General features: G+C 39.8%; 1 protein-coding gene across 1 annotated transcript in view; it reads left to right on the top strand.

Moving 5' to 3' along the window:
• Positions 1-25,170, top strand: part of LOC124776978 (heterogeneous nuclear ribonucleoprotein U-like protein 1) — a 127,269-nt gene that overhangs the window by 36,572 nt on the left and 65,527 nt on the right. Inside the window, exons 5-6 of the mRNA XM_047252218.1 lie at positions 6,519-6,661; positions 18,637-18,733. Coding sequence (XP_047108174.1) covers positions 6,519-6,661; positions 18,637-18,733 — 240 coding nt within the window. The remainder of the gene's footprint in view (positions 1-6,518; positions 6,662-18,636; positions 18,734-25,170) is intronic.

Raw genomic sequence — 25,170 nt, 5'->3', positions numbered from 1 at the left:
TATGGAGGTAACATAATGAACGATGCAACTGTGATGCCAAGAGGTCATTCACAATATGCTTTCGTGTCAGACACGTGCCACTGGATTTTGGCTGCTTTGGGGTTGACATCAGTAGAACTTGTCATGAAAAGTTTTAAAAACCTGAAATTTCCAATAATCTTATGGATTTGAAGATGAGCTAGTTGGTGTTAGTGACTGAGTAGCGTTTTTGATTATCTAGTGAGGGTGAAGAATCAGATGCTGGTGAGGCTGAGAAATGATTATGCTTGAATTGGGTGAAACTTATAGTCTAGAGTAAATCTGCTCCATTGTGTGATGCTTCTGAATGTATTTTGTTGTAGCAAAGAGTAGCTTCACTTAATACTTACAGTTTAGGAAAAGGCAGATTGTTACTTACCGTAAAGACGACACGTTAAGTTGCAGACAGCCACAATAAAAGAAACTTACATAACCCTTTTGGCCATAGCCTCCTCCTGCAAAGAGAGAAACATTCCATTCGTAAACATAAGCCAGCACACCTCTTGCACACAACCACCAACTCCAGTATCTCACACTGGATGCAAGCAGCAGTCTGGTGGGGACGGGGAAGGGGACGGAATGATAGTGTATAGTTGCATTCTAGACCAAGGTGCTCATGTTGTGAGGTGTGCTTGCTTGTGTGTATGAATGGTGTGTGCTTCTCTTCTGCTGTTGAAGGCTATGGCCAAAACCTTTATGCATGTTTTTTAATCGTTTCTGTCTGCAATTTTACATGTCTTCTTTAAGGTAAGTAGCAATCTGTCTTTTCCTACATTGTTGATACTCCTACATACTGTTTCCATTGTTTTTTAAATACATCAAATTTAAACCATATAAAATTAAAATACATATAATGTTTCTGTGATTTGTAACTCATGTGTTATGTACATCAGCTTCTGTTTAGGAGCACAGAGATGTGTTAAACACATTGTTCTCTGCTAACAGGCTGGCTATGTTTGCAGTTCTGAAAGAGCTGTTGGTACCGACTGAGGCTATTCAGTTTATAACCACTAATTCACATCAGTCGCAGTACTGTGGCTCTTTAGAAAGTGAATAAGTTGTACGGACAAGCTGACATTTTTGAAAACCAAAGTCACTTTCCTGTTTTCAGAGCAGCTGCTTTATTAAATTTTTCTATCCAGAAGATGGGAGTACATGTCATTTTGAAATTGACGTCTTATGATCTGAGAGGGGGAAAATCTCAATTTTTGGCCGCACCATGACTTTTCGAGCCAAAATTCAGGAAAAGTACAGCCTAAACTTCTGCAAATACCATAGTGTACAGCTAAAATTCTGCAAAGTCCAAGTTGATGGTTGCCTTTCTAACAGCTTACAGCAGCAATAAGAATTTGATTTTCAACATTCCATATAATTATCAATCAAATTAACAATTTAAAATGTCGTATTAATTTAATCATCAAGAGGTATAAACTTACATTAAATGTTTAATACAAGTAATATACAGTTAGAAACTGTGTATATGTCTTGAGGCAGTATAACTCATGGCACACAAATTACCCAGGCTGTATTCATCCAGTATTTTTTAATGACAGCACTCATCCATCAGCACTCGATGCAAATCAAAGAGACAGGAGATAGTGTGGGGATCAGAGGCAGGGAAAAAAATAAGCAAAAAAGAGAGGAGTGGGGAAATATGGATGGGTGCACTGGCACAGTGTAGCAAACAGAGGATGGAAGACAAGAATGGGGAGATAAGAGAGGAGATGGAAACTGTTCGGAGAGGGTGTGGGGACAGTGTGTTACTGTAGGTTGAAGTCAAGATAATTATGGGAGCGGAGAATGTGTTATAAGGATAACTCCAATCTGGGCAGTTCAGAAAGCTGGTGGTGGTGGAGGGGAGGATCCAGACGTCCCAGGAAGTGAAGCAGCCATTAAAGGCAAGCATGTTACATTCAGCTGCATGTTGTGCCACAGGGTAGAGTACTTTGCTCTTGGCCACAGTTTGGCAGTGGTTGTTCACCATGGCAGACAACTGGTTGCAGTCACACCAATATAAAAAGCTGTTCAATGATTGCAGCACAGCTGTAAAGTAAAAGGCTGGTTTCACAGGTGCCACTGATAGGGTAAGATAAACCTGTGACAGAACTGGAATACAAAGTGCTGGATGGGTGGGTTGTGCAGATCTTGGACCTGGGTCTTCAACAGGGTTATGATCTTTGTGGCAAGGTGTTGGGACTGGGACTGGAAGTAGCATAGGGATGTACTAGGATGCTATGGGGGTTGGGTGGGTGACAGAACACAACTTAAGGAGGAATGGGAAGTATTTTGGGTAGAAGGTTCCACATTTCAGCGCATGATATGTAATCAAAGCCATGGGGAAGGACTTGGTTCAGCTGTTCCAGGCCGGGATGGTTATGGTTGATGAGAGGGACACTCCTTAGTGGGTGGTTCTGGGAGGGGGGTGAGAGGAATTGGCACAGCAGATCTGTTTGTGAACCAGGTGTGGGAGATAGTGTCATCTCTGAAGGCCTTGGTGAGACCCTCGACTTACAGAGCAAGGGAGTTTTTGATACTCCAGGTGGACAGGCTGTATGGGAGGGATTTTTAGTGTTAAACAGATGACAGCTGTTGCAATGCGGGTACTGTTGGATGACAGCTGTCGAAATGTGGGTACTGTTGGTGGGTTTAATGTGGACAGGATGCAGATGGATATGTCAGACAGAAGTTGGTCAACATCTAGGAAGGTGGCGCATTGGGTTGAGGAGGACCAAGTGAAACGGATGGGAGAGAAGGTCTTGAAGTTGTGAAGGAGTGAAGATAAGAGAGTCTTGGTTCTGAGTTCAGATCATGAAGGTATCAGTAAACCTGAACCAGACTAGGGGTTTGGTATTTTGGGAAACTAGGTGTGCTCTAGAAGGCCCATAAACAGGTTGGCATGGACAGGGTGCCCATGGCTGTGCCGCAGATTTCTTTGTATACCTTTAATTCAAAGGAGTAGTAGTTGTGGATTAGGATGAACTTGGTTAGGTGTATGAGGAATGAGGCAGTGGGTTTGGAGTCTGGAGAAGGTTGGGAAAGGTAGTGTTCAATATCGGCAATACAATGCGCAAGAGAAATGCTGGAGTATGAGGGGGTGGTATTAACAGTGAAGAGTAGGTGTCCAAGAGATAAAGGCATTGGGATGGCGGACAGTCGGTGCAGAAAGTGGTTGGTGTCTTCGACGTGAGAGTCTAGATTATGGGTAATTGGTTGGAGGTGCTGGTCAGTGAATTCTTTCTGTGGGGACATAATAATCAGCCACAATGTGACATGCAGGATTGATGGGTTTGTAGATTTTGGGGAGCATGCAGAAGGTGTGTGTGTGTGGGGGGGCATCTATCATAAGGGTGAAGAACAAAATGGATTCAGGAGAGAGGTTCTGGGAAGGCTCTATGGCTTTAAGCATGGATTGCAGATTCTGTTGGACTATCGGGATGGGATCACTCTGGTGGAGTCTATAGGTGGAGTAGTGAACTTAGCCTCATCATCCTTCCCCAGGTCTCTTCCTCAGAACTACTTTTCAGTAGAAAAAAAGAGTAGCCATACATAACCACAAAACAAATCCTGATATTATCCTGTCTGCAGATGAAGGTTCCACCACTTCTGTTACAAATCGCAGTGAGTACCTGGCAGAAGACCTCTGCCAATCATCTGACTACTACACCTGTGAACTCTGCCACAATGATCCCATCCCTCATGTCCAACACAATCTCCAGTCCCTGCTTAAAGCCTTAGGCCTTTCCCAGAAACTCTCCTCTGAAACCATTTCCCTCCCCATCCTACCCCACACCCCCACCTTCTACATGGTCCCCAAAATCACCAAGCCCAACAATCCTGGACACCACATTGTGGCTCGTTATTGTGCCCTCACTGTAAGAATTTCGGCTCTCGCTGACCAACACCTCCAACCTACTGCCCATAATCTAGCCTCCCACATAAAAGACACCGACTCTACATCATCCCCACACCCCTTTACCTCCTGAATCCCTAAAACCCGTAACTACTTCTCCTTCGATGGGAGGGTATACAAACAAATTTGCGGCACAGCCATGGGCACCCACATATCATCCTGTGCCAAACTGTTTATGGGCCATCTAGAGGAGACCTTCCTAGCAAAACTCAAGTCTGGTTCAGGTTCACTGATACCACCACCACCACCTGGACTTAAGGCCAAGACACCCTATCTCTGTTCCTTTGCAGCCTCAACACTTTCTCCCTCATCCACTTCACCTGGTTCTTCTCAAACCAGTGTGCCACATTCCTAGACTTTGACCATCACCTTTCTGGTGGCTCCATCCGCACCTCTCTCCACATGAAACCCAACAACAACAATACCAGCATTTTGACAGCTGCCATACATTTCACGCCAAAATATTCCTCCCTTACAGCCTGGCAACCCAGGGATGATGATTCTGCAGTGACAAGAACTCCCTTGCTAAGTATGCTGAAGGTCTCACCAATGGCTTCAGACAGGCACACTATCCCCCAGACCTAGTCTGCAAATGGATCTCCTGTGCAGTTTCCCCTCAAACCCCCAGTCCCTCCAATCTCCACCTCCCCCCCCTCCCCCCCCCCCCCCCCTCCAAGAACCAACTACAAAGGATTGTCCCATTCATCAACCAGTACCACCTCAGACAAACAACTGGACCACATCCTTCACCAGCGCTCTGATTACCTGTCATCATACCCTGAAATGAAGGACATCCTACCAACATACTTTCCACCCCTTCTGAAGTGGTGTTCCGTCACCCACCGAAATTCCACATCATGTTAGTCTATCCCTATGCCACTCCCAATCCCAGTACCAGCCCCTTGTCACAAGGATCATAACCTTGCAGAAGACCCAGGTGCAAGACATGACCAATACAGCACTTCCTATTCCAGTCCTGTCACACGTTTATCCCATCCCATCAGCAGCTGGGCCACCTGTGAAAGAAGCTGTGTAATTTACCAGCTCTGCTGCAGTCATTGAACAGCCTTTTATATTGGTGTGACTACCAACCAGCTGGGTGCCAGGAAAAATGGCCACTGCCAAAATGTGACCAAGAGTAAAGTTGGCCACCCTGTGGTAAAACATGCAGCTGAACATGACACCGTTTATTTCAACGGTTGCTTCAGTACCTGAGACGTCTGGATCCTCCCCTCCACCAATAGCTTTTCAGAACTGCCCAGATTGGAGCCTCTGTCATAGATAGCTGTGCCTAATAAACTGTTGCTATAACTGTTATGATTGCTGCTTGTGAAGTGGGTAGGTGTCGTTATGGCATTGTTGATATGGATATCGCTATAAATGTATGCATGTCCTGGATTGTTAGATGTTAGGAGTGAACAAAGCAGTAATTGTATGCCTGGCCATCAATGTAGATATTATCCCAAATTCACAACTGTAGCTCTCTTCTAATGTTAAATTATTTTTCCTTTAGGTAATAACATTCCTTGCCTCATTTGTTTAGCTTAGTAGAATGGTCTGGTTCTTTAGCTGAGAATGAACTTTGTGCCATATAAGCAGCTCATTACAAAGGAAATGTAAGGCCAGATAGTTTAACTTGCAGGAAATAGCTATAGAAAACCTTTCAATATTGATGAATTGGCAGTCCTGCAACTCTTGTTCCCCATCACTGAGCTTTAGGGCAAGTACTTAATTTTCATTAAGTTCTAGAAGGAATTGCTTTGTGAAACACTAAACATGCACTGTCAGTACCATGAAAAGGATAGATTGAATGTGTAACAGTCATTTTGTTGTCCTCGTCTGCCATGCAGCTCGACATGTCATCAGTATGGAGAGCAGCAATCTATCCTTTCCATAATAAATAATACATTTCACTGTTTAAAAGTGTACTGACATATTTGTTAAATATTAATTGTATATTGATTTAGAATTTTGTGCCCTTCAAACTGTTGGTTTGAGGTTAAGTGTATCTCATTTTTCTCCTCAAGATTACTGATCATAATCACGTATTTCAGGTAAGGTGGAAAGCTGTCGGAAAGAATTACTCTTCAGCACTATGTATCCCATAGTTATTAAACGTGGTTTAGAACTTGAATTTCGTACTAAGAGTAGAACCTGAACATCTCCTTCTGCAATGCCTTGTGACTATTGTAATAAAAGCATTTCCTTTAAGGATAAGTTTGAAGTCCATGCTAAGGCATAGTTTCCATACATCAGGAAGTTGGCACATTGCTGATAGTATCAATATGTCATTGTAATTTTTCACATATAAGGATGCCTGTTATTCATATGTATGCAGTATGAAGGAAAATAATACCCATGCAAGGGCATTTATACTTCTATTTCAGTAACTGATTTTAGCACAACCTTTCAGCTTCAATTATAGAACTTTTTCTATATTTTTCTATCTTTTAGTTACTTTCTGCATTCTTTAAAGTAAAGGAAGAATCACACTTTTTCACTTTCATTCAGTGCATAACAAATTATTTGGCATTGCCAAAATGGCTTGTGGAATTGGAAGAATTATTTTGTTGCAATATTTTTCTTTCAGATGATTCTGACTTGAATATTGTCATAGACAAGGAAAATTTCACAATTGCCACACCCATGCACGAACAAGGTTTTGGTTATATCTGGGCTGGAGCGAGAGCCTCATATGGCTTTACATCAGGGAAAGTGTGTTATGAAGTGAAGGTATGTGGAAATAAGTTTTTGCTGTTTGTTCTGTTATATATGCTTTTGTAGTGCCATTTAACTGTGCAACTGTTTTACAGTTGTAGAAACTTCCAGGATAACTTTGTACTGACCACTGCTTGCATTCCATCAGTTTGTATATTATAGCAGCAGCAATCTGTCATTTAGGTACATACTGACAGACATTAATTAATGTGGCATAGAGAAGATATTTGTGGATGTTTTAGAAACTGCAAAGTCGCTATAAACATTTTCTGTGGGTAGGTATTACCTAGATATCATTTTTGTGATGGTATAACTGTTGGTAACTGTAAGATCGGCTAAATTATTGATACCAGTGGCCAAGAGAGGTGACAATAAGTGACTCGCTTCTGAAGAAAGTTGCTAGTGTTAATTCAAAACAGCTGTGTTCCTCAGAGATCGTGGGAGACAGAAAAGATAGTTTGATAAAGGGGTGGGAAGGAAAGAGTGTAGGTTTGTCTGTGCCTAAACAATTTTGTTCTGCACCAGTTTTGCCCACCAGAATTGCTCACATAAAGGGTCAGTGTATCATTCAAATTGTGTGTGTGGAACATTGTCTTTGCATTGCTTTTTATTTAGCATTGACCACTACTAAACCGGTTGTACACATGGATATACAGAACTATTGCCTGCTTAGGAGACAAATAGACAATGATGAATGCACCACTGTCAAAACTGGTGGATGTGGTTAACCTGCAAGTAAGGTGGCTTCAGACCAGTGTGCTCCCTCCAGTTAGCTCTGGTGTTAATGTATAATGTAATGAGCAATCAGAGGTGGTTATTTGATGGGAACAATTGCAGAGGCAATGCACTGTTCCTGATCTGTGCACTACAAATGACTCTTTCTGGTGCTCTCAAAGGAGTCTATGAGGAAACAGGAGGCACTTGTTTGGTGAGAGAAGAGGGCAGAATTGCACATTTTGTGTTGTAATAGAATTGGATTGATGAAAATTCCTCACCAAGTGGCAGCAGAGGGGCACATACTTAAAAGTTAAATTAATGTGCACGCTTTAGAGACAGTAGCTCCTTCTGACGGAACAGTTGAAGGGGAAGGAAGAGGAATAAAGGAAGAGAACTGGCAAGGTTTAGGAAATGAAGTGAATTACAATAATGTTATCCACAAGTCATCATGGGAGACTTAAAACATGGAATGAGAAGGAAAGAGTGATTGGTGACTGCACTGGACAAGATTTGAAGACGTGAGTTTAAGGTTGGAAGGCAGGGCATCAAATGTTAAAGGGTTCATGTTGTTGGTTGTAAAAGAATCAAATATGTCGCCCTGTGATACTCTTCTCGCTAACTTTCAACTTGATTATTTTCAGACGGTTGCCTTTCCTTAGTTCTTTGAAGCAGGGGACCTGCTATGCTGTGCCACTTCTTGTACTGAGTTACCTTCTTCATCTGCAGAGTGTGAAAGGCTGTAATGGCTCACATCTACACTAACTCACTATGAAATGGTGCAACTACTTTTTAAAGAACTATTCTGTATTTGGTTGTTATCATATTTAACGTTTTCGTTTGGTGACAAATCATTTATTATTCAGAACATCAGAGAATGACATTTTCCTTAGCTTCTTTCAATTGTTTCTGCAGGCGGTAACATTGGCAGCAGACATACTTGTTCCGTGCTTTCAAAAACAACCAAGCTGTGATGCCAAACTGTAAATGCCACCTCCACAGCAGGTGGGGACTTTCCACAGCACCACTCTTTGCGGGTGGCCTGTGCTCATGCATCTCCCATTGTCCCTGCACAAATCGAAATCAAAGTGCACAACATGGAAAATTATCTAAGTATTAACTACACAAGCAGTGGTTTTACATAAACACCTTTAATTTGGTTGCAAGGCAGAAATGGAACAATGTGCTACACCTCAAGTAATAAATATGATGGAGATTACTGACAAAAAAAGTTGAGGGCAGTGTATGTTGTTGACTGGTGAGGTGGGGAGGGGGAAAGATAGACTTGTCAGAAAACTAAAAGGGACTGAAAACAGGAAGAATTAATGACACTAAATACTGAGACTGAAGAAATTACCATAGGGTAAGGTGAGGTAGTTGTCAGACCAGACATGTAATGCCAGTTCCCACCTGCAGATTGCTGATAAACTAGTGTTAGGGAGAAGAATCCAGATGGCACGTATGGTGAAACAATCACCATGGTCATGTTGTAAAGCATGCTCTGCAAGAGGATATTGTGTGCTGCTAGTTTACACCCCCTGTCTACATCCATTCATCCTGACTTATAACTAGGTGTAGTTGTACAGTGTAATAGACTGAAGCTGGTACACTGTGTCATTTCATTAGTGGCTCTTTCTTAGATAGTATGTTTTTCCACCTACAGGGCTGCAATAGATTGCGAAAGAGGGAGCATAGGACAAATCTAACAGTGAGGATGGTCACAGGGTAGGAGCCATAGGGCATGACATGGAAAGGATGGCAACTGTGAAAATTTAAATACTTTTGTTTGTTAGTAGTTTCAATGTGAACTGAGGATGTAGCAAACATCGAGGGAAGTGGCATGGTATTCGGAAAAGGACCATGTGAAATTTACGTGGGAGAATGTATTTGGAGATCCCAGGAATTTTGATGGGTTGGCCTCACCTGAGTACCTATGGCAAAGATGTCATCAAATGTATTTGAATCAAACCAGGGGCTGAAGGCTTGTGAATCCCTGGAGAACCAACTCCAAGCAACCCGTGAAAAGGATTGCATAGAAAGGAACTGTCATGGTTCCCAGGGCCTTACCCCTGATCTGTTGGTATGTCTGCCCCTCGAATATAAAGGGGGTGAAGGCAAGTATAAAGTCAACATGAGTAGGATGGATGTTGTAGGTCTGGAATCAGGCGGGCTATGGTTGAGGTAATGTTCAGCAGCAAAAAGACCATGTACACGGGTTGTGTTGTTATAGAGGGAGTTGGCAACCATGGTGGCAGGAAAGGTGTGTGATGGGAGTGGAACAGGTACAGATTCAAATTATCTGGTAAGTGGTTGGTATCTTTGATATAGAAGGGATATCTTTGCACTGTAGGTTGCAGGCAGATACATGTTTGGTGAGTGCTTTGAAGCCAGCGACTATGGCATGGCTAGGATGAACGGGTTTGCAGACCTTAGGAACAATGTTAATGGTGGAGATATGTGCTTTGGTTTGGATAAGAAGTTATATGGATTGAGGTGTTAATCCTTGAGAGGAGCCTGAGATTTGAAGGAGGGATTACAGGTCAGTTTGTATTACAGGGATGGGATCTTGATGGCAGATGCTGTACTTACAGCCAGATCAGAATAACAAAATGATCGACAACGAGGCACAGCTGAGTGTGGAAGAGGGTGTTGTGGGTTTGCCAGTGCGCTTGCCTTAGCACACACGCATGCGTTACCGCAGTATCAGAAACAGCTGTGTGGTTGCTTGCTGGACTGCTGTCTCACACCACCTTGTGATGTGCAGTATTGAGTTCACTTTACAGGATCATTGTATCCTTGTGGCTTAATGAATGCATTCCCATGTATAAAATGAAACAGTGTTACTATTACTTGTGTATCTCAGCAAAATCGACAGGAATCACACTGCTTTTACAGTAATCAGAATGTATCATGTTCAGTTTTCATGTTCGATGCCGTCAGATCTTGAAGACATTGCTCAAATTCTTCATTAAGGGAAACTAAAATATGTGAATAGCATTGAAAGTTTGTCAACAACAGCATCTTGCTGGAACAATAATTTTGGAAAATGAGCTGGATTTCCTTCCTCCAGAAGACTCGCCCAAAAGCTCATATTTGGTCTATGAAATGAGTAATCACCAGATCCTTATTCTGTAGTGAAATGTTCAAAGAAGCTTGTTAAATTTGCTGAGAATGAGATCACTTTTCGACAAGAGCTCTTGCTATCCAGAGCAAATTATTTAACTCATCTGACAGACAAGAAACAGATTTAATAATGTGCCATGACTAAGCCAGCAGACCTCACTGAAGTAAGGCAGGCTATCTTACTGGCTCTCAGTATCTTCAGGAAGTTCTTAAATTGCTAATGTTTTAGTCCATATTGCTTACATGACGCTTGTATGAACAACATTCCTCATATTTTATATTAGTGCTTCTTGGAGACAGTCTCTGGTGAATTGTACAGTGAGTGCTCCTGATTCATTCAGCTCAGGAAGTTTTTGCATTTTCTCCTCCAGCAGCATACCAAACCCTGATTTCTTCCCTCTCATCGCTGACACTTCATCTGTAATCACAGAAATTAAAAAATTCTACAGCTAATCCTATATTGTCAACACATTCTTCAATGTAGCTTAAAAAAGCACTTCCTGTTGTGTAATGTTCATGTGTATCACGTAGAGGGGCTCCACTCTCATATCAAGCTTCTTATTAATGCCTCTAATAAAAACGGCAAGTTGGGCTGTGCCCATGATAGAAAAGGTTCTGTCCAGAACTAGAGCCCATGCTGCAAAACCTTTACAAATATTTTGCCAACTGGCGCTGGACAGCACCATCAAAAACAGTTCTGTTTGAGAAGGGCAAAAATGATCATCTGCAGCTGCTGTAGGTTCTTTTATCAAATCACCAACCATGAAGGTGCACCAGTTTTGGAATTCACTTAATCCAGAAGACTCAGTTGACTTTCATTATCTTCAGATAGCTTCCTTTTAAGTTAATAACTTCCTTTGCATGATCAGGCCCACCGCAATTTCCACTTCCATATTCTTCTGCTTGGTAAGAGACAAAACATCACTGCAAGTTAAATTTCCTAAAAGAATTCAGTCTTCTGTGACATACTGAACATTTTGCAGATCCATCTTTTTCAGAAAACAGATAGAAATCCTCCCTTTGGGGATTGAACTGCAAAGTTAAGTTTGGAGTTGCATGATGATGAGTTAGTATGATTTAACCAGGCAAGATCACTGTTACAGCTGATTATGTTATGTTAAAAGTTACAGTCGGCTTGAATCCAGTGTTCACACAGAAAACCTAGTGTGCACACATCTCTCATCCCTTCCCAACCCTACCTACTACTATGATCTTGAATCTGTGCCTGAAAAGGCACAGTTATACTAACACTCAAAATCACTGAGTTGTTAAGCACTGACCCAGATTGTGTGACGTCTGTGCCTATCCCACTCCCATCACACACTTTGCTTCTCACCATTGATGCCACCTTCCTCTATACCAACATCCCCCACATACATGGTCTGTCTGTCTGTTGAATATTACTTCAACCAGTGCCTACCACATCACAAACCTATGACATCCTTCCTGGTCACTTTGATCAGTTTCATACTTCCCAACTACTACTTGACCTTCGAGGGGCAGATAAACAAATCAGGGGTACAGCCATGGGAACCAGGACATCTCCTTCTTACGCAAATCTTTCCATGGTTCACTTGGAGGGAACTTCCATGGGATTTACAAGCCTTCAGCCTATGCTTTATTTTAGATGCGTTGATGACATCTTTGCCATATGGACTCAGGTGAGACTTGACCTGTTAAAATTATTGGAATCTATAAATACATTCTCTCAATTAAATTTCACTTGCTCCTTTCATGAATCCTGTGACACTTTCCGTGATGTTGACCTCATCCTCACTGAGGGTCACATAATTCGGTTCACATTAAAACTACTAATGAACAACAATACCTACATTTTGCTAGTTGTCATCCTTTCCATGTCAAATGTTCCTCCCATACAGCCTTGGCATTAGAGTCAGATTTGTTCTGATGCAGACTGTTTACAGCAATACACCATCATTCTCACCTCTGCCATCACCGGTAAGAATTACCCCACCAGCCTAGTTCAGAAACGGATTTCCTGGGTCATAAGATCCTATCCTGGCACTGCTGCTGATCCCTTAAAAAGGCCTTAAGAGTTCACTTCTGTCATTACTATCCTGGGCTTGCACATGTTAACCGGAGACTTTGGATAGGCTAAGAGTTCCTAAAATGATGCCCTTAAATGAGATGCATCCTGTCTGATATGTTGCCATCACACTAAGAATAGCTTTCAGTCACTTCCCCAGTCCCTACAATGTCGCAGTGAAACCTTTGCTTCTTCAGCACCCATTTCCCTACGCTGTGGCTCCTACCCCTGTAACCACCTCGCTGCAAGGCTTGCTTTACAGTTACCAACCCTGTAACTGGTGTAACAAATACTGTAAAAGGAAGAGCCACATTTTGTGTACCGGCTGTAATGTGAACACTGTTCAGCTTTCTACATTGGTGCGACTACCACCAAGTTATCAGTTCTGATGAATGAATTGGCATAAACAGAAAAGTGTACATTGGAAACAATGCCCTGTTGCAGATCATGCTCTACAACGTAAGAGCAGTGACATTGGTGACTTTTTTCACATGTGCTATATGGATTCTTCCACAACACCAGTTTCTCAGAATTCTGTGGATGGGAACTGGCATTACATGTCCTTGGTTCCCGCTACCACTTGGTCTTAATTCTCATTAATTTCTTTGATCTCGACATTCTTTTCAGTAGCTATTTCTTTCTTCACTCCCTCATATTTTCTGAACTTTCTTATTTTCCCCACTCCCCACAATGCACTTAACATTCAGACATTAGTGCAGCTGTTATTCTGAAATTCCAATGCATGTAGGTGCTTTGGCTGAACCATTGTAGAGATATAGCCACAATATTCCATTGCTTGTTTTAGCTGTTGCAACAAGGGTTACAAGCATAGAACACAGACATTTTAGTGTGGTGGTATTGTGGATGTCTTGTCATTATGGCAACATTTCTGTTTGAAATTAAGAATAGTACCAGAGTGTTTGAAATTAAGAATAGTAGCAGAGTTAATGTGCTGATTCTGTATTTCTGGATTTCCAAAAGGCTTTTGACAATGTACCTCATAAGTGATTTGTAGTGAATTTGCATGCTTGTGGAGTATTGTCTGTTATATGACTGGACTCATGATTTCCTGTTGGAGAGGTCACAGTTCATAGTAATTGAGGAAAAGTCATCGAGTAGAACGTAAGTGATTTCTGACATTTCCCAAGGGGTCATTCTGTGTCAAGTGGCCTAAATTTAGACAAGCTCCCCATTCGATCATTTCCAATTTTGATGAAATTTTTACAGGATGTACATATAGACCATACATGAAGCACTGTCAAATTACAGCTTCATAAGTAGTATGGTGGGGCTACTAGCCACATTTTCATAAAGGCTCATATTTTGACATTGCGACCGAAATGAATAAACAATCAACTTTGTTTTACCATTGTTCAGGATGTAAGAGACCTGTTGTACTGAAAACTTTCTGATCCTGTTCAACTTTTTGGGTACAATAGTGTAGTTGTAGTACAAAAGGTCAAATTATGGTAAATTCATCATACTGTGCTATCCAAGTGGCCCGTAAATCTTGTTCTGCCAAATAAACTTACATTTATATTACATTAAAAAAATACATGCACCAGTCATACTCTTTATGGTTCCCAAGCCAAATATTTCAGTTCTTATTAATTCATTTGCTGAAATTTGTTACTAATAGCAATTACAGTTGATTCTAACTAGCTATAATGTCAACTGGTTCTTGTTGCTGATGGAACTGGAATGACAGAAATAATGTGTTGGTTTGGAATCCAACAAGCATCCAGCCTAGCTGGGCAATAGAATGAATGTGCAGGTCCATTGGGGTGCGTGAAACTGACTAAAACATCATTTTCTTCTTCTGAAACTTCAGACACATTATCAATCCACCATTTTCCATCATATATACTGGTGGTGGTGGTGGTGGTGGTGGTGGTGGTGTCCCATACTCCGAGGAGCATAGGGGATGATGCGGGAGACCCGCACCATTGTACTCTGACCGTAATGGGGATGAATGATGATGAAGACGACACAGCACCATCCAGTAATCTTGAGGCAGGAAAAATCCCTAACCCCGCCGGGAATTGAACCCAGCACCCCGTGCGCGGGAAGTGAGAATGCTACCGCAAGACCACGAGCAAAACAAGGATAGTGGAGTGTAGTCGAATTAAATCGGGTGATGCTGAGGGAATTAGATTAGGAAATGACCCTTAAAGTAGTAAATGAGTTTTGCTATTTGGGGAGCAAAATAACTGATGATGGTCGAAGTAGAGAGAATATAAAATGTAGACTGGCAATGGCAAGGAAAGCGTTTTTGAAGAAGAGAAATTTGTTAAAATCGGGTATAGATTTAAGTGTCAGGAAGTCGTTTCTGAAAGTATTTGTATGGAGTGTAGCCATGTATGGAAGTCAAACGTGGATGATAAATAGTTTAGACAAAAAGAGAATAGAAGCTTTTGAAATGTGGTGCTACAGAAGAATGCTGAAGATTTGATGAGTATATCACATAAATAATGAAGAGGTATTCAACAGAATTGGGGAGAAGAGGAGCTTGTGGCACAACTTGACTAGAAGAAAGGATTGGTTGGTAGGGCATATTATGAGACATCAAGGTATCACCAATTTAGTATTGGAGGGCAGTGCGGAGGGTAAAAATCATAGAGGGAGACCAAGAGATGAATACACTAAACAGATTCAGAAGGATGTAGGTTGCAGTAGGTACAGGGAAATGAAGCAGCTTGCACAGGATATAGTAGTATGGAGAGCTGCATTAAACCAGTCTCTGGACTGAAAACAACAACAACAAACTATACAGGCAATGCATTGGTCCAATTGTAAGGCTGTAATATTTCTGAATGAAACTGTTGCTTGACTTTGGTCAACATTTGCCACAAAAAAAAAAAAATTGTCATTGGATACTCTTCTAATACAAACTTGCTTTTCATTTAATGGCACAAAATGGTGATTCTCCCTTGTTCCTGATACTGTGCAGCAATTTTTGAACATTGCTTCCTGCTCAGTTTTTAATGTTTCAATGTCTTCTTTTGAAACAAAAATGAATTGGGTTCCTCTGATATTCTTTGTACAGTATGTAAACAAATCATTCGTCAAAATCTGGTCCTCAGTTGGTCATTGAAGGCTTGCTCTTGCTGCCAGGGTTTACAGTTCCTCCAATTCCATCACATGGAGATTTTCCATGGCTTGTAGCAAAAAAGTTCCAGTCAGCTGAGGTGCCAAAGTATTTCTATGGTGGCAGAGATTCAGAAAATTTTTGAAGTTTTTGTACTGCGCTGCTCACCTATCCAGCAGCAGCAATGTTATTCGCAGTTGCCTCTTGAGCTTCGCTTATTTTTTGTTTTGCGTAACCTTTCACATCCGTTTTTGATACTCTCTGAAATTTTAGAGGGGAGGCCCCAGAAGCAGTTAGACTTCAATCGATTGATACTTCTGGATATGCTTCAATTCGACTGGTTTGAAGTTGACTGTGATTTTTCTGCTTTCTTTGCTAAAAATTGTTTTCTGCAAGTTGGTCAGATCATCTGGCCAGGTTTCACATTGCTCTTAGTCACGGCTTGCAATTGTTTTGCTTTTTCCAAACTGACAATCCGTGAACCCTTTTTAACAGAATGGTTCTTTGCACCAACAGGATTACAAGATCATATCTGTAGAAAGTCATATTTGTCTACAAGTATTGCTTTGTGCATTTTTCAGTAAGACATATCTCACTTCTGTGGTTTATTAATTTCTGTTGCTCTATTGAAAATTCTTTGATTGGAATGATGCCTTGTCGATGTGTGTGTGTTTTCAGATGACATTCAGAATTATCTGCAAGGGCAATGACACGTGGTACCTGAAACCTCGTTCACATCCATTACACTACAATTAAATTTATGCTTCCAATTGCTGTTTGTTTCAATATTAGATAAAGTAGAAGTGGTGTATAGTTCCAACTGAAAAATATTACACAATCCTACATAATGGGAACTTCCTTGAGAATACAACAGAAAAAAATTAAATAACCGGATCAGTATTTCTAAAGAGTCACCCCCTACCTTGAAATAATTATTTACCGAAAAAAGATGTTTGTCCAGTAATGACAACACACTTTACATCATTCAAAAAGGCACACACGTCATATGAACACTCTTCACTACACAACAGTGTGCTTCAGACTGATTGTTGAAGCATGTTACCAAACTCCATTGTTGACACTAAATGGTCTGTCTCCAAAACAAAAACAGCATTTTCTGATTAGACAAGGTGAGCTCAGATAACTCAGTTATTATTTGAGCAACCTGGATGCCACCTGCAGAGCTTCATGACATGCTGACAGGTTGCAGACAACTAAAGTATCAGTTTCAGAAAGTTATTATTTCAGTAGATACAAGGCAATAAAGTATAGTCAAAATCTGGTACAACAAGATTTATGAGCCACTTTGATAGCACACTATGATGAACTTACCACAGTTTGACCTTTCGTGTTACAGCTAAGATTTTTTACCCAAAAAGTTGAACAGGATCACAAAGTTTCAGCAAAACAGGTCTCTTAGATCCTGAGTAATGGTAAATCAAAGTTGATCATTCATTCATTTAAGTCACCGTGTCAAAAAACGAGCCTATATGAAAAGGTGGCTAGTGGCCCCACCATACTACTTATGAAGCTGTAATTTGGCAGTGCGTCAGGTAAGGTCTATATGGACATCCTGTAAAAATTTCACCAAAAGTGGAGATGGTAGAGTGGGTACCCTTAGGTCACTTAACTTGGAATGACCCCAACGTAGTGTTATAGGTCCTCTGCTGTTTCGTGTCTATATAAACGATTTAGGAAACGATCTGAGCAGCCTTCTCTTAGGTTGTTTGCAGATGATACTGTCATTTATTGTCTAGTAAAGTTATCAGAAGATCAAAACAAATTGCAAAATGATTTAGAAAAGATATCAAAGAGTGCAAAAATTGGCAGTTGATTCTAAATAATGAAGTGTGGGGCCATCCATATGAGTGCTAGAAGGAATCCATTAAACTTCGGTTACATGTTAAATCAGTCTAATCTAAAGGCTGTAAATACCTAGGAATTACCATTATTAAAAATTTAAATTGAAAAGAACACACAGAAAATGCTGTTGGAAGGCAAACCAAAGACTGTTTTGTTGGTAGAACACTTACAAAATTTAACAGAACTACTAAATAGGCTGCCTACTCTATGCTTGTCCATTTTGTATTATTGCGGAATAGGGGAGAGATTGTCACAAAAGTGATACAGGATTTGGGATGGGCACCATTAAAATAAAGCTGTTTCTCGTTGCGACTGAATCTTCTCACAAAATATATTACCAACTTTCTCCCCCAAATGCGTAAATATTTTGTTGGCGCGTACATAGGGAGAAACGATCATCATAATAAAATTAGGAAAATCGGGTCTTGTGCTGTTAGAAAGTGGGACAATAGAGAATTATTGTGAAGGTGAACCCTCTGGCAGGCACTTAATTGTGATTAGCAGAGTATCCATGTAGATGTATGCTGGTTATGATATTCGCTTGGAAATAGCGGTCACACTGAGCAGTATGTTCAACAATTAGTAAAGGGTCTGGAACTTTCCCTCACCAACAACTGAAAACAGTTACTGTTCCATTGTCATCAGTGTACATTTTGCCAATGTGCCATGAAGGCAAGAGAAATTAGGACTCATTTGGAGGTATGTAAGCAGTTATTTTTCCTTCACTCAATTTGCAAGTGGAACTGGAAAGGTAATGACTAATAGTGGTACAAGGTGCCCTTCACAAAATACTATACGGTGCCTGGTGGAGTATGTAAGTGTAGGTTGTCGAGGAGAATGAGTAAACAAGTGAAAATTTGCCTATTAAACCGTGTCTGGTAGTAATGACATTGATTACGCTGGTCATCATTATTATTATTATTGTAAATTCCTTGTATTTATTGTGTACTCAGTTCTGTGGATAGTTAATATTTTAGTGTGACTTGCATTTGTGAGTAGAAAAGCAGATGCAAAAATTATAGCCTCATGTCATGTCTTACCTGTTGTTACCTGGAAGGTATGCAAAAGAAAAAATGGATTGAATATTCAAAACCAGCGTTATTATTATTATTATTATTATTATTATTATTATTAATAATAATAATTTCTTTGCAGTTACTGGAAAATTGTCCTGTGTCAAATTTGGAAGATGAGCCAAATCCGCATGTTTTAAGAGTTGGTTGGTCTGTTGAACAGTCATCTACTCAGCTTGGTAAGACTAGTCTCATTTTAGAAATAATTGCTGGTTGTTTTAAATAGTTTATATTTGGTCTATTAGATATTTCTTTCAAATTTGTATAATTTCTGAATAGTAATATTCCAATAAGCTTTCTGTTTTATGTAAAATAAATAGCATGTACACTTTGGTAAAATGGCTTTATTAAAACATTGAATATCCATCCAGACAGTATTTCATGATCTTGGAAGTCCATGTGTAAATGTTCATTTATTCCTTGAGTGAGTTACAGTCAAATATTAGGTTGGTTCCTTTGAATAGGACACAGCTAGTTTCCTTCCCCGTATTTGTTCTCTTCAACTTTGTTCTTGGTATTTAATGACCTCATTAGTGAAATGTTAAACAATAATCTATCTTCTTTCCTTCAGCATTTCAGTCTCCTCCCGCCATGATGATGATAAAGAAAACTGTAGTGTATCTGAACTGCTTAGCAAGTACATAACAAAACTGAACCATGCAATCACCTCAGTAACCCTGCCTGCCTTGTCATAAATTAAATTGGTATAACATACATTTTCTATTTTGTTGCAGGACTCATTAGTGTAAATCAGCATCTTGTAATGTCCTCTAACAAACTTCGCAAGGTTTACAATACAGGTTGGTCTATTGATAGTGACTTGGCCAAATATCTCATGAAATAAGCATCAAACGAAAAAACTGCAAAGAACGAAACTCATCTGGCTTCAAGGGGGAAACCAGATGGCACTATGGTTGGCCCGCTAGATGGCACTGCCATAGGTCAAATGGATATCAACTGTGTTTTCTTTAAAAAAAATAGGAACCCCCATTTTTATTACATTTTCGCGTAGTATGTAAAGAAATATGAATGTTGTGTTGGACCACTTTTTCGCTTTGTGATAGATGGCGCTGTAATAATCACAAACGCATTAGTACATGGTATCACGTAACATTCTGCCAGTGCAGACGGTATTTGCTTTGTGATAAATTACCCATGTTAAAAGGACCGTTTAACAATTGCGGTAATTGGATGTTTGGCTAGTGTGATGAAAATACCCAACAGGTGTGTGCTATGTATGCTGCTCAGTATCCTGGACCACATCATCCAAGTGTCTGGACCGTTCGCCGGATAGTTAAGTTATTTAAGGAAACAGGAAGTGTTCAGCCACATGTGAAACGTCAACTACGACCTGCAACAAATGATCATGCCCAAGTAGGTGTTTTAGCTGCTGTCGTTGCTAATCCGCACATGAGTAGCAGACAAATTGTGCGAGAATCGGGAATCTCAAAAAAAGTCGGTGTTGAGAATGTTAAATAAACATCGATTGCACCCGTACCATATTTCAATGTACTAGGAATTGCATGGCGACAACTTTGAACGTTGTGTACAGCTCTACCAATGGGCACAAGAGAAATTACGGGACGATGACAGATTTTTTGCACGTGTTCTATTTAGCTACAAAGCGTCATTCACCAACAGCGGTAACGTAAACCGGCATAATATGCACTATTGGACAACGGAAAATCTACGATGTCTGCGACAAGTGGGACATCAGCGACCTTGGCGGGTTAATGTATGGTGCGGCATTATGGGAGGAAGGATAATTAGCCCCCATTTTATCGATGGCAATCTAAATGGTGCAATGTATGCTGATTTCCTACGTAATGTTCTACCAATGTTACTACGAGATGTTTCACTGCATGACAGAATGGCGATGTACTTCCAACATGATGGATGTCCGGCAAGTGCGGTTGAAGTGGTATTGAATAGCATATTTCATGACAGGTGGATTGGTCGTCGAAGCACCATGCCATGGCCCGCATGTTCACCGGATCTGACGTCCCCGGATTTCTTTCTGTGGGGAAAGTTGAAGGATATTTGCTATCGTGATCCACCGACAACGCCTGACAATATGCGTCAGCGCATTGTGAATGCATGTGCGAACATTACGGAAGTCGAACTACTCGCTGTTGAGTAGAATGTCGTTACATGTATTGCGAAATGCATCAAGGTTTATGGACATCATTGTGAGCATTTATTGCATTATGTGGCATTTACAGGTAATCGCACTGTAACAGCATGCGTTCTCAGAAATGATAAGTTCACAAAGGTACATGCATCACATTGGAACAAGCAAAATAAAATGTTCAAACATACCTATGGTCTGTATTTTAATTTTAAAAACCAACCTGTTACCAACTGTTTGTCTATAATTGTGAGCCATATGTTTGTGACTATTACAGCGCCATCTATCACAAAGCGAAGAAAGTGGCCCAACTAAAACATTCATATTTCTTTACATATTACATTATTTCTTTACATATTACATGAATATGTAATAAAGAATGGGGATTCCTATTTTTAAAAATGCATTTGATATCCGTTTGACCTATGGCAGCACCATCTAGTGGGCCAACCATAGCGCCATCTGATTTCCCCCTTTAAGTTAGACAAGTTTCGTTCTTAGTAGTTTTTTCGTTTGACATTTATTTCATGAGATATTTGGCCCGGTCACTATCAATGGACCACCCTATATACTGTGTAGTCCCTGTAGTGACCTTGCAATTGTAATGATTTTGTCCACTATTCCTATCCATACTTCGTTTCCATTTTATTTTTTTCCAAAGTTAATAAATTGTTTTCTTCATGAAATGTTGACTAATTAAACATTAATTGTAGGATGATAATATCATTGTACGAAATATGTACAATGCTGTGAAATTTGCTAGTCTAGCTTCCACAATCTGATATGTCTGTTATATTTCAGTTTCTGATATTCACATTTGCTCTTCGACTGCTCTCACTTAAAGTGTGGATGCTCTTATATGACGATATGTATGCTACATGTCTCTCTTGATAGGACATCCACAGGTGTTGTATAGGTTATTCATGATTGACAACATCCACATGCACTCCTATTAAATTTAATTTTCCAATAGAAGGAGAGCACAACCAGGTTTTGAACAACAGTCTTGACTTTTGGTGCATAGAACAGTCACACCATGTTACACCACCCTCTTAGTTGATATGTATCTATATTCTGAGCACCTGAAGCTGGGCACTGTTGTCCTGTAATCTGATTGTGCTCTACTTCTATCAGAAAATAAAAAATTTAAGACAACTGCAAGTTGATGTTGTCAATGACGAATGTCCTGTATTACATTGTGATACACCATTTAATTAGCGCTCGCTCAAGTTGTGTGTTACTACCATCTGTCCAGAAACTCAACCAATAAAAAACACACACAGGGAGGGGGGGTTAGTTTTCACCCATTCTGTGTCATAAATTTTGCCTCTGAAGAATGTCTGACCTAACCCAATAACATGACAATTTTTATGCATAACAGTTTGCCAGTCGCTTACTTTTTGACTTCGTAGTATCGGTCCCTTACATGTGTGTATGGTGCATGAAGCAATGGACCTCATGCAAGCAGTTGCATTTCCCCATACTTAAATAAACTCTGTAACATTAATTTTTTTCTTCCTGTAAGAATCAAATTAAATGTCCAGGTAGTAAAGGGAAAGATGATTTCACACAAAAATGATTTTTGTTGTTGTAGTAATCAGTTTGAAGATACATTTTTGTTTAGGTCTCCATGCTAATTCATCTATTGCAAATTTGTTCATACCTGCATAAATATCTTGTCTACTGTTCCTCACAAATGCTTAACACCTATATGAGGCTACACTCCCAAACATACTTTCAGAGAAGTCGTCTTGACACATTTGTATTGAATGCTAACTTGTTTCTCTCTCTGATAAAACCTTTGCTTTTAATTGCCAGTTTATGTTTTAAATCTTTTTGTTTTTGCCAGTCACTCATCATTGGTTCACTTTCATTGGTGTTTTGTTCTTATAACCTCTTTTTCAAGACAAAATTCATTCTATTCGCTTGATATTCCAATTTCTCTTCTCGATATATTTTGAGTAAAGGGCAGAATAGGTCGTAAATATTGAAATCCAATATGCAGTAAAAGTGAGAGATCATAACCATACATGTTAGCTGTTGGAAAATGTTGTGCTGTTATGATATGGGCCTACAATGTTGGAATAATTTGCACTGAAGATGATCACACAGTGACTGAAATCTATCTGTAAAATATTTATGATTGATACTGCCGTTTATCTGAAACATATTGAGATGGTCGTGGTGCACATGGTTCCCAATGAAATTAGACATAAAGAACCTTACCTGTCTCGGAATTACAATGTCTGACAAACCCCAAGATTTTTTTAACTCTATAAACCCTTTTCCAAATTCATATGTAGTAACTTCAGTGTACAGACTGAATTATATGGGGGATAAATTACTGCCCTATCTCACCCCTTTCTGAATCGCACCTCTTTTTCATGTCTTTCAATTGTACAACTGCAGTTTTGTTTCTGTAAAAGCTGTAGATACATTTTTGGTCCTGTTTTTTATCCTTGGTAACATCATAATTCCAAAAAGTGTACTCTAGTCAACAAAAAAGGATTAGGTTCCAGTAATTTTTAGACCCCTCCCCATGTGTAAAGAAATTTGCTGAATTTTCAATTATTCTTTCACTTCTGACAAAACTAATTGATTTTGATGTTCTGCACACTATTAGTATCTTTAATGGAAATGTCCTACAATCATAGTAGTTGCATTGCACTGAGCCTTTACATTTTGCAGGTTAGCTTCCCCTGACTTTGCCGTTTATGGGAACACCTTACCGATCAAATATCTCCTTTTTTTTTTTTTTTTTTTTTTTTTTTTTTTTTTTTTTTTTTTTTTTTTTTTTTTTTACAGTCGCAATTTGGCAGAGTGGTTTCCTTCTACTGTACAATTTAAGAAGTTGTAAGCTTTTCAAGTTGAGAATGACAACTTTATGGGCTATTTAATTTTTAAAAATGGTTTGATAAGAATTGCAAACATTCTCTCTCTCTCTCTCTCTCTCTCTCTCTCTCTCTCTCTCTCTCTCTCTCTCTCTCTCCCCCCTCCCTCCCTCCCTCCCTCCCTCCCTCCCTCCGGGTGCTCTGTTATGTAGATAAACCCCACACACATGCAAACTATTGTTTGTTTAATAGTACAAAAAATACATATGTAAATACTGCGTCTGACAGCGAGAATAAATTCTCGAAAAAAATATGTATTTAGTGCTGTGTTTAAACCAAAAACATTTGCGCATCGCAAAGTGAGTGAAGGTGTCAACTAGTGCTACAAATGGCCAAACAATGAAAAACACTAAATATGATTCGACAAAGGTGTGACGAGGATCACAACACAAATTGCAGATGCATGGTAGAGACAGTTTGGAAATGGTTGTGATTTGTCATGATACCTTTATTCTAATGAGCCTTGACCATGCAAAAGGGGGAATTGGGAAATAGGTTTATGAAATTCAGTTTTGGGAGCATCATATAAATGGGGTGCTAGTTACTCCTATCAGCCATGATGCCGAGTTGGCAGCAACAGGAGATAAGGCACCAATTGTTCCAACTTTTACCGCTCCAAATCAGTTGAGCAGAGCATCATGTTGTCAAAAAACTTAAACCACGTAATACTTGTAAACACTACTTGATATGCAGCGTCGTTCCAGCATAATTTTACATCATTTTTTTTCTCCACAAACATTTTTTTATAAACTGTAAATCATGGAAAAATTATAAATGTGCTGATGCAACATCAGGTGCAAATCAATATTGTGGACATAGGAAACTTGACTGGAGTGATAAAAAAATACGTTGTACACAGCGGGAAAATGATAATTCCGGGAACATAAAAGCGGGTTCATACTGCATTATGTTATATTTTGTTAACAGCCAATAAGTATTCTGTTTCACTCTTCAGTGAGCTGCTTCAAAGACCAATCTCACTTTATAAGTGATGATGAGTTCAGTGCATTGTTGTTCCTAAATTGTTGGGTTTGCTGCTAGTAACCATAGCTCATGATATTAAGTGGCAAATAGCATAAGTGAAATGCATAAATTACAGAATAAAAATTGTCCTAAAGTGTGAAATCCAACAGTTCGTGTTGCATGGTCTCAAGGACACTGTGAAATCTGTGTGGAGGTTCCATAACGGTTAGCGAATTTAAATACCGCAGTTACTATAGCTCCTTGTCTTGGGGCTTTTGTTCATGAGATTGTCTAATCTGCTTTCTTTAAAAATATTTGCAGTTGCATGTGATCACACATTTTGAACAACTCTCATTCAAAAACTAAATGACTTGTCCTGGCATACTTTACAGGTTTATTAGCCAACATTTGCTTAGCCTATTTGTTCAAAAAAAGTTGCTGTCCTTGGCTCACACGGAATTGGTGATTTAGATTCTGTTACTTAGCTTCTATCACTATTTTATAAAACCCGTATGTAAGTACAAGTTGCATATATATCTCTATAATCAAATAGCCTTTGTGTGATGTATGAAGAGAGTGACAGTCACAATACACATTGCTATTCTTTGCTCATCATAAGAATAAACATGAAGAA

Source organism: Schistocerca piceifrons, chromosome 2, assembly GCF_021461385.2.
Source record: "Schistocerca piceifrons isolate TAMUIC-IGC-003096 chromosome 2, iqSchPice1.1, whole genome shotgun sequence".
NCBI lineage: Eukaryota > Metazoa > Arthropoda > Insecta > Orthoptera > Acrididae > Schistocerca > Schistocerca piceifrons.
Note: the sequence above shows the minus strand (reverse complement) of the source record. Positions and strands in the feature narration are given on the sequence as shown.